This window comes from Acomys minous, assembly GCF_964271855.1.
Source record: "Acomys minous genome assembly, chromosome: 16".
NCBI classification, from domain to species: Eukaryota; Metazoa; Chordata; class Mammalia; order Rodentia; family Muridae; genus Acomys; species Acomys minous.
In genome coordinates, this window is record NC_140498.1 from 63,659,820 (window position 1) to 63,676,898 (window position 17,079).

Below are 17,079 nucleotides of genomic sequence, written 5' to 3' on the forward strand. Positions count from 1 at the left end.
CATATCTTTCTGGGTAGGGGGTATCTCATTCAGGATAATCACTTCTTGTTCCATCTACTTGCCTGCAAATTTCAGGATTTCCTTACTTTTGATATATGAATACTATTCCAGTCTACAAATATACTACAGTTTCTTTACCCATTCTTCGGTTGAGAGACCTCTAGGTTGTTTCCAGATTCTGGCTACTGCAAATAAAACTGAAATGAACATAGCTGACCAAGTATCTTTGTTGTAAGGTGGAGCCTCTTTCAGGTACATGGCCAGGAGCGGTAAAGCTCAGTCTCGAAGTAGCACTATTCTCAATTTCATAAGAAAGTGCCAGAATCATTTCCAAAGTGGTTGTACAAGTTTGCATTCCCACCAGCAATGGAGGAATGTTTTCCCCTTCCTCCACATCCTCACCAGCATTTGTTCTGGCACTTGAGTTTTCGATCTTAGGCATTCTGATGGGGTAAGATGGAATCACCTGCCACCCTTTCACAACCACACTCACTTGAAAAATATGATCACATACTGCCTGATATATAAATAAACAATGGACCACTAAGATAAAGGGGATCATATTCTGTACATTGAAGAGAAAAAACACCTGACACTGAGTGAGTGTGCGATACAAGATGAACAGAAGCCACACAGGGAATATAAGGATGGCACACTGAACTTCACAGAATGGGTCTGACACACATGCAGCAAATTTCAATGCCTGCTGCAAAAGGTTCAAAACACAAACCACAACCGCATTTGGTAATATCCACCAAGCTATGACGAAAAAAAGAGATGAATCAAGAGTTTTTTTCTTGAAATGGAAAAAATAATTTCTAAAGTCTTTATCAAATCACAGTTACATGAGTAGGGTTTTTCTTTTGTATGAGTTTTTTCCAATTTCTTCATGCCACAATTATATATAAAGGCTTTAAAGTGTTTACAGGGTTAGAGACAAGTTAATGGCCAAGTAGTTAAGATGAGTTCATTCCCAGGACCGAGGACAGGTTTTTTACAACCTCCTGCAATTCCTGATAAGAGAAGACCCAGGGGTCTAATGTTGGGAACTAGCATCCATGTGCACAGACACACAAAGGCACACTGACATCACACAATGAAAACTAAAGCAAATTGTTGAGGAAATACACTCTTGCTCATGAGTGTTTTCCTTGTGCAGACCTTCATTCCTGTACCCCAAGTGCTGATGCATCTAAACGCTCACTTAAGAGTTTGTCTTCACCATGAGTTGTTTTGTGTCACAGAAAGCAAGCGTATAGAGCTGACGGGAGAAGTCAGTCCTTCTCAGTTGTGGTACCATCAAATCATTCAGGGTTGGCTTGAGCGTTTACATCCACACATATTTCTAGATTTCATTCTCGGCTTCATGCTGCAAGTTAAGAATGTGAGCTCAGAGCTTCATGCTTTAGCTGCCACGTGTGACACCTGTTGTGATGCCAATTTCACAGTGATCCCACATCCCTCTAGAACCATAAGCGAAACTAAATGCTTTCATTTGTTGCCTGAGGCATTACATTTTATTACAACAGCAGAAAAGGCACTAAAACATATCCAAAAAGTTTTATACCTGTATGTTTTACTTGACGTAATTGAAGAGACTGTGAAATATATAAGTTACCTTCTTCTTTAAATTCATAGGGTTTTTGTTCACATGAGTTTGCAAGTTCAAACAAAATGAGGGCATCATAATGCTTGGATTCATATTGACACGTGTCAGATTTTCCACAGAATAAAGTATCTTGTGTAACTTAATGTAAGTTGTTGACTAAAGATCTTACCATATGCATTATAGTCATAGATTTCCTACATTTGAGTTTTTTCGGGTCCTAAAAGACTACCATGTTGTGCATTGGCTTTAACAGATTTACTACATACTACAAATTTTATTCTTGTATAATGGTACCATGAAGTGCAAAACTTTTCGACACTGACTACATTTATGGGGTTTCTCTGCAGTATGACTTCTTCTCATGATCCTGATGCTACACGCAAAGGTATTAAGCATGATGCTTATACTCATGGGGCTTCTTCAAGTATGTATTTTTATTTATTCATAGATAAATGCATTGTAAAAAAAAAAAAAGCTTTGTCACATTGATTATATTTATAGTGTTTTCTCCAGCATCTTCTATTTTATGCATTAAAGATGGTGATATACAAATGGTGGGAACAAACAAAAGAAACTTGTCCTAAGCAGTGCCATTTTGTCTTCAGATTCCATTTAGTCACAGGGTGAAACTAACTTCAATTTCCCAGGCCCTAAAAGAGCTGGGGACTTCCCAATACCTGTTATTCATCATTTGTTCCACAACACATAATGACTATTCCTAACCACAAAAAAAACAAATGGAATTGATGGGTTAGACAGTAAACATAAATTCAGTATCAGTTGGCATAGATCAGCAACATAAGGAAAACCCGTATCCCTAAATTCTGATGGGTAGAAATATATAGCTGTAACCTGACACAGATGTTTGTGGGTTTCAAGCTTAAAAGCTCTGGAACATTCTGGCTCCAGGGAATAGAGGTGTGTGTGTGTGTGTGTGTGTGTGTGTGTGTGTGTGTGTGTGTGTGTGTGTCAGTTCAGCTGGGGAGTCTTTTCTGCTGCTCTGATCTGTAAGTAACAGCTTGAATACAATAAACTCTTGACATTTTCATTGACCAAGTCTTGAGGAGTGTTGGATCTAAGCAGACCTTTTCCAAATTGGGTACATTTCCAAATTGGGTATAAAGTTTTTCCCCAGTATGTGTGCTCATCTTTCTTCAGAGATAATGGTGGTAGGCAATGGCTTTACCACATTAATTATATTTACAGAATTTCTATTCAGTATGAATACAATCAGGATGTTGAAAATGAAAGAATTGTGCCACGGCTTCATTGACCATATTAAATGCATTCACCTGGTTTTCCCTCCAGTAAATTCTTTCATGATGATAAAGCCTACAGAGATGTACAAAATGCTTCAAAGTGTTAAATCTATTCACAGGGTTTCTCTCTAGTGTGTGTTCTTTTATGTTTCTGGAGGTTATCTGGTTGTGCAAAGGCTTTACCACATTGATTACATTCATAGGGTTTCTCTTGAGTATGAGTTCTTTTATGCACCCGAAGACTACTGTTATACGCAAAGGATTTACCGCATTGATTACATTCATAGGGTTTCTCTCCAGTGTGTGTTCTTTTATGCACTTGGAGACTACTGTTACATGCAAAGGTTTTACCGCATTGATTACATTCATAGGGTTTCTCTCCAGTATGTGTTCTTTTATGGTTCTGGAGATCATTGTGTTGTGAAAAGGCTCTATGACATTGATTACACTCATAGGGTTTCTCCCCAGTATGTGTTCTTTTATGTACTCGGAGGCTACTGTCACATGCAAAGGCTTTACCACATTGATTACATTCATAGGGTTTCTCTCCAGTATGTGTTCTTTTATGGTTTTGGAGATGATTTGGTTGTGCAAAGGCCTTACCACATTGATCACATTCATAGGGTTTCTCCCCAGTATGTATTCTTTTATGTACTCGGAGATTACTGTAACATGCAAAGGCTTTACCACATTGATTACATTCATAGGGTTTTTGTCCAGTATGTGTTCTGTTATGTTCTCGGAGTCTAGTGTTAGATGCAAAGGCTTTTTCGCAGTTATTACATTCATAGGGTTTCTCTCCGGTATGTGTTCTTTGATGTAATTGAGGATTATTGTTTTGTGAAACGGCTTTACCACATTGATTATACTCGCAGGGTTTCTCTCCAGTATTTATATTTTTATGTATTTGGAGATTACTGTGATGTGCAAGAGCTTCATCATAACGAATCCCTTCATGAGTTTTCTCTCCAGTATGAACTCTTTCATGCCTTCGAGGGTGACCGTTATATGCAAAGGCTTTATCACTTTGAGTATATTCAGAGCTTCTCTCTCCAGTATGACTTCTATCATGCCTGCAAAATAATAAGTGCATGTGAATTTTTACCACATTCATTACCCTGATGAATCTTTTTATGTCTGTGAGTTAATTTGACAAACTGGTTTAATTGTAAAGAGGATTCAGTACTTAAAGGTTTATCACTTTATTTGAATTCATGTTTTTTCTCTTCATTTTGGATTGCTTTGAAGCATAGAAAATACTTGTGATGGGAAGAGCATTTACTGCATGGCTCACATGGAGAGCAAACTATAATTGTGATATTGGTTATAGTATAGCATCCTAGAATATTAGCAAATCTATTGGAGGAACTCATAGCTTTAACACACCGATAGCATTCATAACTCTTCTATAGTGTGAGTCATCCTACATTTGCAAAATGAACCAGGACAGGCAGAAGAATTTCTATGCTCCCAATACGCATATGGATTTTTTGCAGTGTGAGTTTCTGAATGTATTTCCAATGAAGTTTGAAAACTAATTAACTATAAGCTCATATCACGTTTAGAAAATCTACTCAAAGTGGAGGACTATTACATAACGTCTAATTGTTCTGAGAGAGAGAGAGATACATGACTTCCATCAGTATCCCTAAGCTCACATGCCTTGTATTCACTGTAACACATATCTAGTAAGTGAAGAATAACAAATGAAAGGCTTGCACATTGCATTCACACAGTTTGGTTTTTGTCACTCATAGACATGTGGTGTAGGGATTAAGACTTTTCCACAACAACATTCTTGACTCTCATGAGCTGCCACTGTCACTAAGCTTTACAAGGTTACTACAAGTGTATGAGTAACGCCAGGTTTGCTATGCAATATTTGCTTACTCATGCAAAATTCGAGTGGTATGAGACTAATCAGATCAGCAGTTCGACAAAATAGCTGTAATGTGGCTATGATTCAAATGGTAGCATGTGCTATGTCATCCTTTCATTGTCTTGATTCTTTTTTAAGAATCTATTTACTTTTAGTTTATGTACAAATGTTTTGTCTCCATGTATATCTATACGTAGGGGTCCTATCTTGAAGTTATAGTTGTGAGCTGCCAATGTTGTAGGTGTGAGGATTTGAACCTGGGTCATTCAGAAGAGCAGCCAGTGCTCTTAACCACTAGCAGCCATCTCTCCAGCCCTTCTTGTCCTCTTTCTCAGAGGAATATGTTGCAAGCACATGTTAGCTTCCTGACATTGAACTGCATGACTGTGAGAATTCAATAATCATCAATATATTTAAAGTAATGTTTTTAAAAATGTTTTTCTTTAAAACTTTCAGGCCACATTAAAATTTCTTCAGAAGCACATTCATATCAGCTTACACATGAAAATTACCTTCCATGTCTGGTAGAATTTTGACAATGTTCTTCAATATTATGGTTTTCCCAATTGCAGCCTAGAATATAGTATAAGAAAATATTATTGGAATTGGGCAAAATTGAAGTTACTATCTTCAGTTCATCTTAAAGCCATGCCTTCCTTGTTCTCAATTTCAATTACAGAAGAGCATCAATAACAAAGAAACACTTGTCCCCTTGTTTTAAAATGTGAAAAAACTGTTAGCGGCTTACCTACAGCTGTGAGGTTCCTGAAGGTCTCCAGCATCACATCTTTATAGAGACTCTTCTGGGAAGGAGTCAGCAAAGCCCACTCTTCTTGGGTGAAGTTCACATGCACATCATTGTATGTCACTGTGTTCTAAAATATCCCACACATGTAAACAACATAAATCATGATTCTGAAAACACTGTAAACGTATACTCCATTAACTATATATATGGTGCTTTACCTACTTATTTCCTGATATAGATTTCCAAAGTGCTTGAACAAGTTTGAACTCCCACCAGCTATGGAGGAGTGTTCCCCTTTCTTGACAAATCAGCCCAACACAGATGACCTCTTAGAGACTCCAGCAAGCGGGGAATCAGATTATATGCTGGGACTTGCTACTGGATCCCAGCTGGAGTGCTGAGAGTGGTATGGATGAATGGTGGAGTGAAAGGACCCAGAGGAGTCAGGAGCCCCACAAGGAAACCATCAATGTCGTGCTCAAGACCAAGGGGGGGGGATCCACAAACTGTTACACCAACCAAGGACAATGAGTGCATTAAACTTAAACCCCCTGTGCAGATCTAGTCAATGGAAAACTCAGGGGACTGCCTCTAACATGAACTCTGGTGCCTGGAGATGATCAGTTCACTTTTGGTAGGGTTTCCTGAGGCACACAGAGGAGGAAGTAGGCTAACTAGACGAGACCTGTTAGGGTGTGGTCATATAGTGGAGGAGGAGATCCCCTTCTGTCAGAGGTCTAGGACAGGGGAATAGTGGGGAGGCGGGATCGAGGGTGGGGATGGGAAGAGAAAAGCAAGGGAGGGGATAACAATCAGGATGAAATCTGAACAAATTATAATGAATTTAAAAAATAAAGAAAGCCGGGCGTGGTGGCGCACGCCTTTAATCCCAGCACTCGGGAGGCAGAGGCAGGCGGATCGCTGTGAGTTCGAGGCCAGCCTGGTCTACAAAGTGAGTCTAGGATAGCCAAGGCTACACAGAGAAACCCTGTCTCGAAAAACCAAAAAATAAAAAATAAAAAATAAAAAATAAAGAATAGGTCCACTATTTAAAAATACTTAGTTTCTCAGGGCTCAGGCAGAATATAAAAGATTTGGAGCCAAATTATTATACAAATGGCCTCTAGCTTAATTTTTCATGGATTCTATTTACTATTGATACCCTATGACCTCAACTTCCTCCCTCTGCATTACTCTCAAAACTCTGATATTCCAGGTCCTTCAAGAAGAGCCAAATAATGGGAGCGGGGGAGCGGGCCCTACCCTGAGGACATGGGAGAAGGTGAGCAGACCCTGCCATGATGACACGGGATCAGGAGAGGGGCCCCCGCCCTGAGGCCAAGGGAGTAGGTGAGCCTGCCCTGCCCTGATGACACAGGAATAGGAGAGTGGGCCCTGCCCTGAGGACACAGAAGCAAGAGAGCTGGCCCTGCCATGATGATATGGGAGCAATAGAGCAGGCCCTGCCCTGAGGACAAGAGAGTGGCTCTGATCTAGGGCTCTGAGTGAACCTCACCCCAACATCTACCCCATGCATGACCTGCTGGAATACATGAAGGGACCAGATCTGCAGATTCAAAGATTAATAATCTCCTTGTCACACAGCAACACTGGGATATCCGACAGCAGGCCCAGTGAGGATCCGGTAACCATAGCGTAGGCCTCCAACCAGACCCGTGACTCTTAGCAATGAACATTTGAAAATAAACATAGCTGGACAAAAAGCTATACTGTGGGATACACTACAGCTTCTGTGACAAGATTTTTCGTTTGTCTGTTTGTTTTATTTTATTGGGGGGAGGAAAGGGATTTTGGTGTATGATGTGTAAATCATAAACATTCAATAAAAGTTAAAAAAAAAAAAAAAAGAAGAGCCAGATAAGCTCTTGGTACAGCTTTGTATGTCATCTAAAATCCTGATATTTTCCGCATTCCTTCAAAATAGAACATTCCTAGGTTCTGTCTGCCATCGATATTACTTTTTCTGGACCATTTTTTGTTCTAACTTGGTACACTGATGCCTTAATTAAATCCTCAAATCAGAAGTAGCTCAGGTCATGAGTGGGTTTACTTGTTTGGCACCGTCAGACCACAGTCCATCATTTGGGAGCTTAAGATAAAAAAAACTCAAACTTCAAGAAAATTAAGGCAAAAGCCAATGGACAAACATTGTCTCCTGGGTTTCTCTTAGTCACTGTCTCATACTCAGGTAACCGTCTTATCTAGCACCAGACCACTTGCTTAGGGATATTGCCAACCCCCCCCACACACACACACACAAAAAAGGTTTTCCACATCAGTCATCAATCAACACAATCTCTCAAATATAGCAACCAGCCATTCTGTTGAGGGCAGCCCCTTAGGCTCTGAAATGTTGACAATGGAAACTCATTAGGACATGGAGGCAATAATATAGGAAAATGGCTCAAAAACCCAAAAGCAGTGGGTTAGCCCTATCAATCACTTAAAGTAGCAACACCCCCTGCAAATATTGATGGTTGAAACAACTGGTAAACAAAGCTTTGCCAAGGAATGAGGAGCCAAATCTTTAGGACCAAGAAGAGAAAACTATAGCCGTTTCTTCACAGAAGGTCCACAAACCAATAAAACTCAAGAAACTCCCGACATGAAAAGCAATTATTCGAAAGACAAATATACATGAAGGGCTACCAGTTTCCAGAGAAACACCAAGATAATTTGATTATTCTTAGTAAAATCACACAACATAGATGGCACTACAAATAAAAGAAAACAGAAAGACAGGCCTACAAGTCCTTTAAACAAGAACTTCAAGATTATAATAAAAATTAAAATAAAAGAAATCACGGGTCAGCACTTACCTGTGAATTCTGTTTCTCTCCTAGAAAACAGAGAGAGTACCTTGCAGCATTCTGACATTTCAACATTAGAGAAGGTAGTTTTGACTATGGAAAGTATCTCATTCTCTTATGATAAAGGATGTCCACTAGTGTCACTTGGATAACATTATGTTTGTTATGATTGATGACTGGATGAAGAAAGAAAAACATGTAAAACCAAATGCAAAGATACCATTTTTACAAATGTGTATGATTTGTATTCAACAATAAAGCTCTATTTGCTTTATAAGCCATGAGCACTTTTCAAAACATGTTTGTCTCTATTTTTATGTGCATATTTGTATGTGTGAGAGAAAATGTCCTCCAAGTGTGTACAGGTAACACACCAAAGAACATGGTGTCATATCCCCTGCCTTTGAAGTAGTAGATGATTATGAGCCTCCAGACATGGGTGTTGATGTCTGAACTTAGATCATCCCCCAAAATAGTAGTTTACGGGTGACCTGCCCAATCCATATACTACTCTTTTATCCAATAAATGCAAGATCTTTCACAGATTAACAACAAAACCTAAATAAACATGTAAATACTTTCTTCCTCCGAACCTTATACCTTAGTATCAGGATAAAACTCCCACCCATCAAAGTAAACCCCCCCTACCTAGTACCTAAACCTATACTCATTCTGTCCTTGCGTCTCTAGACAGCAGCAAAGGAACACAATAACAGCTAGGGAAATATGTTACCAACAGCACCAAGCAGTCTTACCACAGTAAGTCCTGATGATTCCAACATGGCTGGAGCACATGAAAAAGACGTTAAAACCAACCATATGAAGATGATAAAGGTTGTTAATGAGAAAATAAACATAAATCCCTTAAGGAAATTCAGGAAAACAAACTATTGTTGGAAATCCACAAACTTCTCAAAGAAAGACAGGATAAAAACCAAATTGGAGGAAACCAATAAATACCATAAATAGAGCCAAGAAAAGACAAACAGCTGAAAGAAACAAATAAAACTGTTCAAGCACTGAAAAATAGGAACAGAAACAATAAAGTAAACACAAATCAGGGAATCCTGGAAATGAAAGATTTATGCCTACAAAAAGAAACTTCAGAGGCAAGTCTCACCAAAGATTAGAAATGGATGCAGGGGAAATAAAAGAAATAGATACAGCAGTCAAAGAAAATGCTAAGTCTAAAAACTTGGTGAAATACGACATCCCGGAACTCTGTGATATTATGAGAAAACCCAAACTCTAAAAATTAGCAATAGAGGAGAGAGGGGAATATCTGCTCAAAGGTCTAGAAAATATTTGCAACAAAACAATTGGAGAAAAATTTCCTAAACTAAAGAAGGAAATGCCTATCAAGGTATAAGAAGCACACAAAATATTAGGATAACACACGACTTCTCAGTGCAGAAAAGACAAAAAGGCTTGGACACATGTGCTGCAGATGCTATGAAACCACAGATGCAAGCCCAGATTACTATACCCAGAAAATGTTCAATAATCATACGTGAAGAAATATGATATTCTATGATAATGGCAAATTTAAACAATATCTATCTACAAATACAGGCTCAAAGAAGGTGCTAGAAGAAAAACACCAACCCAGAAGGTCAACTGCACACAAAAACCCACAGAAAATAAATATTATACCATTACTGAAAACAAAAGAAAAGAAGGGATGCACGCATTCATATGCACATAAAAACACCCATACACAAGCACACACACACAACATCAACACACATACACACACACTCACGGACACACACATATACACACACAAAGCTACCACAACCCCCACTATCAGATAACAAAAGTTATCTGATAACACTGTTCATGGATATCTCTCAATATTAATGGCCTTGATTCTCTAATAAAAAGACAAAGGATAAAAGATTGGATGCAAGCACAGGATCCATCCTTCTACTGCATACAGGAAATATAGTCATCATTGGGGAAAGTCATTACCTAAGGTAAAATGTTGAAAAAAGTTTTTCAAGCACATAGACCTGAGAAGAAAGCTAGTGTAGACATTCTAATATCCAACAAAATAGATTTCAATCAAAAAATTAGGCAAAGAATTAATATTCATATATATTCATCAAAAAAATACAAGAAGAAAACCTTTCAATGCCAACATCTATGTCTCAAATATAAGAGCACCCACAGTTGTAAAAGAAATTCTCCTGCAGCTTAAATCACACATTAACCCTCCTGAACTGATAGTGGGAGAGGTCAACATCTCACTTTCACCAAGAGAGGTCCTCTAAACAGATAAGTGCTTGAGCTGACTGACATTATAAACCAAATGAACATAACTGAGGCCTAATATGGAAAAAAAAAATAAGACCTCAAGGAACTAGATTTTCCAAAAACAAACAAAAAAAGGGGTACAGATCAAAAGAACTCTAAGCAGAGGAATCTCAAATGGACAGCTCATGCTGGCAGTGATTTGGGTCAAGGGAAATACTCCCCTGTTTGTAGGAATTCAAACTAATACAGCCACGGTGGAAATGAGTATCACTGTTTCTCAGAAAAATGAGAATCCATCTACCTCAAGATCCAGCTTTTGGGCATTTATCCAAAAGGTGTTCCATCCTACTCCAAGGACACTGGCTCAACTATGTTCATAATAGCTTTTTCATACTAGACAGAAACTGGAAACAACTTAGATGTACCTGAACTGAAAAGTGAGTTTTTTAAACAATGGTAAATTTACACAACAGACTACCGCTCAGCTGTTTAAAAAATGACATCATAAAATATCTAGGCAAATGAATGCGACTAGAAAAAAAAAATCACCCTCAGTGAGGTAACCTGGATCCAGAATGACAGGTATGGTATATATACATTGATTAAAAGTGATATTAGGCCGGGTGTGGTGGCACATGCCTTTAATCCCAGCACTCGAGAGGCAGAGGCAGGCAGATCGCTGTGAGTTCAAGGCCAGCCTGGTCTACAAAGTGAGTCCAAGACAGCCAAGGCTACACAGAGAGACCCTGACTCGAAAAACAAAACAAAACAGAAACAGAAACAAATAAAAGTGATATTAGTTATTAGGTACATCATATTAAGCAATCAAACTACACTCTGCAGACTCAAAGAGGTTAGATAGAAGAGGGTAATATTGGGGGAGTATGGCTCTCCCTGGGAAGGGGAAATAAAAAAAGATCCTGCGGGTAGACTGGGGTGAACAAGAACAGGAGTGGGAGGGATTTGTTGAGAGATAAAGGGGAAAAGACGGAATTAGGGGGCCCCGGGGGCTCAGTGTGGAAGCCTAGAGTTCTGGAACCTCTGAGGGAGTCCTCGATAAGGACGCCCAGTGATGGAGGAAACGGAGTCTGAACCGGCCACCCCTTTGTAGCAAGGCAGAGCTTCAGTGCTGGGAATTGAGTTCTTGGCCCAAGGAGCTCGCTTGGAAATCCCTACACATCCTGTGCTGATGCTAGGCCAGACTTTCACTCTCTGAAAACAGAAAGCGGGACCGCGGTCCAACCTCACGCAGCTCAGTCAATGTAGACGTCAAGCAAGTGCAGGCTTGGAGCCTTCACCCCTACGCTCTAGTCTCTTTGTGGAGAGAAAGCACTCTACAGGCAATGGGAAGAGGAACATGGACACCAACTTAGCTATAAAACCCTCCACACACCATCTGTCCTGCCTGCAAGATGTGCTGGGGCCTGCTGGCCATGAACTTGTTTAAGCGCTCAACCAATGTTTTGTTTAACTCGAAGCCCCAGACATGAGAGTGAACACATTACCTTTCACTGCCCGGATCTCCAGGAACCTCACAGAGACATAAATAGCAAGCATGGGGCCAGCATGGCTCTACACTGGGTTCTCTGCTTCTAAGTTATGGACGTTAGCTCGGTACTTTACAAAACTCACATTGGGGGTAGGTGTATCTCTGACTCCATTTTCCAACCTTGAGACTCTTTTCCTCATACTGAGTTGCCTCGTACCACCCCAATATGGGTGGTTTCCTTTCCTCTTTTTGCGTCCTGTTTTGTCCTGTTTGGTTGTCCTCTCTTGGAGGTCTGCTTCTTCCTGAAGAGGAAGGGGAGCAGATCTTAAGGAGAGGACAATAAAACAGGTGGGAGGTAGCTGAGGAGTGGAGGGAGGGAAAACAGTCGACAGGAATATCCTGTATGAGAGAACAATCTAGTCTCAATTAAAAATTAATTTAATATTGCTTCTCGTCAATATAACAAACTTTAGATACAAAAAGCTTGGAACTTGATTTTTCCTTCTCCACATAAAAACCAAAAAAAAAAAAAAAGCACTAGAAAACACACTTGAAATTTGCTTTAGCCAAATTCTGTGCTTTTTCTCCCTCGTTTTCTGTGGCAACTGGCAGAGTAGACAAGGTGGATGAATCCCTCACACCCATCTGACAAATAAGAGTGCACAAAATATTAAACTCAGATGGGAGAAAGAAGTGGATCGAAACTGTTTTATGACCAATACAGCACTGACTGTGCGAGTCCTTTGTAAGTGGAGAATCCTTCCGTCATTTCTGTTATCTTCATTGTTTACTACAATGTCCTCCTGAGGCACCCAGCTTGTTCTCAACAAATGACCACCGAGGTTATTTTCGTATTCATATTTTCATATTCATATTCGGTTTTCATACCGTGGATATAAATGCAAACATGAGAGTTCCGACACTTCACAGTACTAATTTTTAGTGTATGGCAAATGTACCAAGAAGATGCTGGGATCCGAGGCAATCCTGTCACTTTATGAGAACTGTGTATCATGGGATTGCTTGGAGATGGGTATTATGCCCAACGTAAGTATGTACAGTATCGCAGCAGCTATAACAATACAACATGGTTTATCTAATTTTAGTTGATATCTGTGGGAAATCTTACTCGATGGCTATCAGATTTTGTTTTGCATGTTAATATGCGATCTCACGTCACATTCAGATTCACTGTTCAATTCTGAAGACTGTTCTGCGGTAACTTTTTCCTTTCTCCATTAAAAGCCATACTTAGAGGAATACCATTCCTGTCGCTGTAACAATGTATTCTGTGTCACTAAACTCTATCCTGATGTTCTCTGCCTATGGCTTTGAACATTACTTCACATCAGTTTTTAGAATCACACACTTAACTGTAGTTTGCTAAACGAGTGATTATGTAGAATAATATCTTTTGCCATTTTATACAATGCTAAAGAACACCATTAAGTGATGTATTGCCAAAGAAAAGTAAATATGTTGGCTTTTAATTTGTAGCTGATTCCAAAGCTATACGCCATGCAAAACAAAACAAAAACAAAACAAAACAAAATATCAGTATAGTCGGTAAGATTATGAAGAAATAGTACTACCACAAAGTTACAACAGTCAAAAGATATATAATAATTTTGAAAGAATGAGTGAATGCAGAAAAAAGGCCAAGAATTTGCACCCCCAACATATATTCAAGTTTTCACCAAAATACCTAAGTAACCTCAGCCAGGAAAAATGATAACTTGACCAACGTGACCTATGACTGTATTTGTATAGATTCAACAAACACAGACTTCATAACTCCCCACAAAATAACTCAGACTGAAGCTCAGGTCACTACTGATCTCTCTTCCAAACAAAGAGGCGCCATGCTCCAGAGCTCTCTCTATAAATGGAGGAGATCAGAAAGGTGGGCTGTGGCTTGGTAGCCCGTCATGCCTCCTGTGAACTCAGGCAAACCCAGCTCAGGCCCCGCTGAAGGCCCCCACACAAAACAATACTGATGAATAACTTAGTGTCTGCACCTGTCACATGGACTAGGTCACAAGATCTGCAGTCTGCCCTATCCACCTGCACGGCAGCACGCACACCTGAGAAACCGCGGCTGCTCAGAAACTCCGTTTGTAACCTGGAACTGAATTTGCCTGAATCACGCCATTGTGGCAGGTGGTAGTAGAAAGGTAAAATGATTTTAATCAAATATTGCTGAGTGATGATCAGCATCGCCTCCTGTCTACCAGTTTCTAAACCATTTGTAAAATTTATTACACAAAACTGAATGCGGAATACAGCCTTCTGAACTTCTAGAAAACAAACCTTTTTTTTTTTTCAAACTATCTTCGACTGCACATGAGAAGGAATGTCTGTGGTGTCTAATGGACAATGATCCCATAAGAAACACAGCTTCCAAATCCAGAGCTTCAGGGCCTCGCATTTCTCAGGGAATCCACACTTAGCGAGGCTCAAACCTGCAAGGGCCTCTGGCCACGTCAACACATGTACCAAGACAACCAGCCTGGATGATGCTCCATCCCAGTCCCCGCAGATTGGACTCTGATGGCTTAGCCATCCTGCTCTTCCTAGTGTCTGCCACGCTCACCAACGACACGACATAGCTTGTGGACAATCCTGGTGAGCAAGCATGTGTGTCCTAGCATCACAATCCCCAACACCTCTGGTTAAGATGCTAACCTATCTGTGAGGTGTTTCGGAGGCAATCGTCCATCATCGAAATTATACTTGGTGTGATTTACTCTCTCCGTCGTTTCATCAGTTCTCCTCTTTTACACCACAGCTTAATCGTGGAGTGCTACTCAGCACACGAGAAGCCGTTTACAACCTCCACAAATTAAATTCAAATGGATCTTACAACGACATGTCAAACGCTAAGGCCAAAACTTGCAGAAGATACCCAAGGAAAACTAAGGCTTTCCAAGTCTGGCATCCAGCCAAGGATGTTCCTACACGCAAGGCCCTGCTCCAAGTGCTCTGCATAGATGCAAGGCCATAGCGAAGTTATTTGAATGCCACTCCTTGGTCGATGGAGAGGGTGGGACCACAAGGGACCTCACACGTGGCTGCATTTGGTTGCCGGTTCTGATCCAGCCCCAAGAAAGACCCATTACACAAGCTCCCGCGGTTCAGCAGCTGCTCCTCACCGTTGTGGGTTGTGACCCTGCACTCACCATGACTGAAGCTTCCTCAGCTCTCCTCACAGCACCCAGGAACACATCACACAGAACAATTCAAGTCTGCTCAGCTAGACAGCAGAAAGAAACTGCAGCATGGCACCCGGAAGAACCCTCCCCCTCCCTCTTCTGAATGGCAGGTTTGCTTGGAGGCCCTGATTGGCCAGTGAGTCTTGAGTGACAGGAGCAAATACCTCAGGGTTAGAGTATGCTTGAAGGGATACAGCACAGTGGTTCCTGTCCCAGGCTTCCATTACAGGGCCAGACCTTTCCCAGATCTGCAGAGAGCTGTGTTTGTCCTCCAAGAACCTCCCTTCTGTCTTCAAGCACTCAGTAGGCATTTCCCATTTTCCTTCCGGAATCCAAATGGATAATGTGTAAAGGCCGTTATTCAATTTACAGGGGAGTTATCAATCTGTGCCCCCCACAAAGAAGGGTGGCCAGAGTACTATCATTTAAAAAGAGATTTTTCAGAAAGAAGATTTTTGTTTCGAGGCTTTCTGCTATATTCAGGTAATCTGCATCTACTTTTTACCTGGTAGATAGGAAACAACCCTGGGACAAAAGCAGGAAACAGATAACAAACACTGTGGAACACTGCTGTTACTGTGCACATCTTCCTCAGTGAGAGAGTAAAAACGAAAACAAAACAAAACAAAGCAAAACACCCTCCTGTGTTAACAAAGGTTCTCTAGGTGAACAGAACTGACAGACTGAGTCTCTCTTTATATAAAAAGTGGATTTATGTCTCAGGCCATGGTCTAGCTAGTCCAATAACGGCTGACTCCCAACGGAAAGTTGAAGCATTCCATGCTAGTGAAACTCTCAGCTGATATTCAGGATTAACCAGAATTCTAAAAAAAAAAAAAAGTAGGCCCTAATGCCAGAAAAACAAAAACAAAATAAACCAACTTGCTAGCCAGAGTTAGAGCAAGCAGGCAAAAAGAAGGAATTTCAATGTCCTTTATTATGTAGGTTGCCACCAGAAGCTGGTCTAGATTAAAGATGGATTGTTTCACTTCAAAAGATCCAGATTAAAGAAATATTTTACCACTTCAAAAGCTATAATTAGGAAAAATCCCCCACAATACCCAACTCCTTGTGTTCAATTAGTACCAGATGCAGTTACTTTGACTATCAAGAACAGCCGTCAATAGCCAAGCGAGAACAGCTGAGAAAGAGATGTTTCTCCTGGAAGGCACAGAGAGCATGGGAGTCAATTCCAAAGCAAATGCATTTTTTTTTCCAAAAAAAAAGAAGTGTTGAGATTTTACTGAGGAAGTCTGGATAAGATCACTTATAGGTTTGCCTACTCCTAAGAATGCAAGTTTAAGTCCTATTCTGAACATGCTCACAGTGTAAAACCAGAGATATGTAACAGCCTGCGTAGCTCTATGTCATGTGGAAATATGTGTAAAACACAAAAAATGCTAAGCCAAAATGTTCCTGGAATGTTCACCTTCCACCATGGGGTCTTAGTTGAAAATGAAAGAAAGATACTGTGAAAGTAGATTACTCAGGAGCCAATGCTACCTGTTACTCATAATGTGTGATTTAACAGGTAGGTGTGTCGATGCCACAGTTCTCACATATACAAGGGACAGAGAATACAAATTTTATAAACATCAAAGGAAAAGGAACCTATCATAACTGTGGACACTGTTCATAGAGGAACAGTTTGGCTGAGCTATTTGAACCTCAAATAAGGCTTTATTTTACCTCTGAACAGGCTGGTCCAGAGGAAGGCCCCTGCTGCTGCTCCCGGGCAGGACCAGGAGTTCCTGTTAATGATCTCTGGCTGCCATCTGCCTCAGGGCAAATATACC

At 40.3% G+C, this 17,079-nt stretch overlaps 1 protein-coding gene and 1 long non-coding RNA gene across 4 annotated transcripts; one reads left to right on the forward strand and one right to left on the reverse strand.

The window, feature by feature from the left end:
- Window positions 1-1,904: 1,904 nt before the first annotated feature.
- Window positions 1,905-15,354, reverse strand: LOC311585624 (zinc finger protein 431-like; the record flags this gene model as incomplete). Of its 3 annotated transcripts, XM_084761055.1 has the most annotated exons (5): window positions 15,251-15,354; window positions 8,336-8,355; window positions 5,496-5,622; window positions 5,260-5,320; window positions 1,905-3,941 (listed from the first exon to the last, which is right to left on the reverse strand). In XM_084761055.1, exons 3-5 carry the CDS (start codon window positions 5,527-5,529, stop codon window positions 2,978-2,980), a joined length of 1,059 nt encoding a protein of 352 aa, XP_084617181.1. In that variant the 5' UTR covers window positions 5,530-5,622; window positions 8,336-8,355; window positions 15,251-15,354. The 3 variants fall into 3 exon arrangements, with proteins under 3 accessions (XP_084617181.1, XP_084617180.1, XP_084617182.1); XM_084761054.1 differs by lacking the exon at window positions 8,336-8,355; XM_084761056.1 differs by lacking the exons at window positions 1,905-3,941; window positions 8,336-8,355 and having other exon boundaries at window positions 5,256-5,320.
- On the forward strand, window positions 5,636-8,495 carry LOC311585642. The gene is made up of 3 exons (XR_014775287.1): window positions 5,636-5,901; window positions 6,712-6,777; window positions 8,360-8,495. It is a non-coding gene; the product is annotated as an uncharacterized lncRNA (long non-coding RNA).
- Window positions 15,355-17,079: the final 1,725 nt, after the last annotated feature.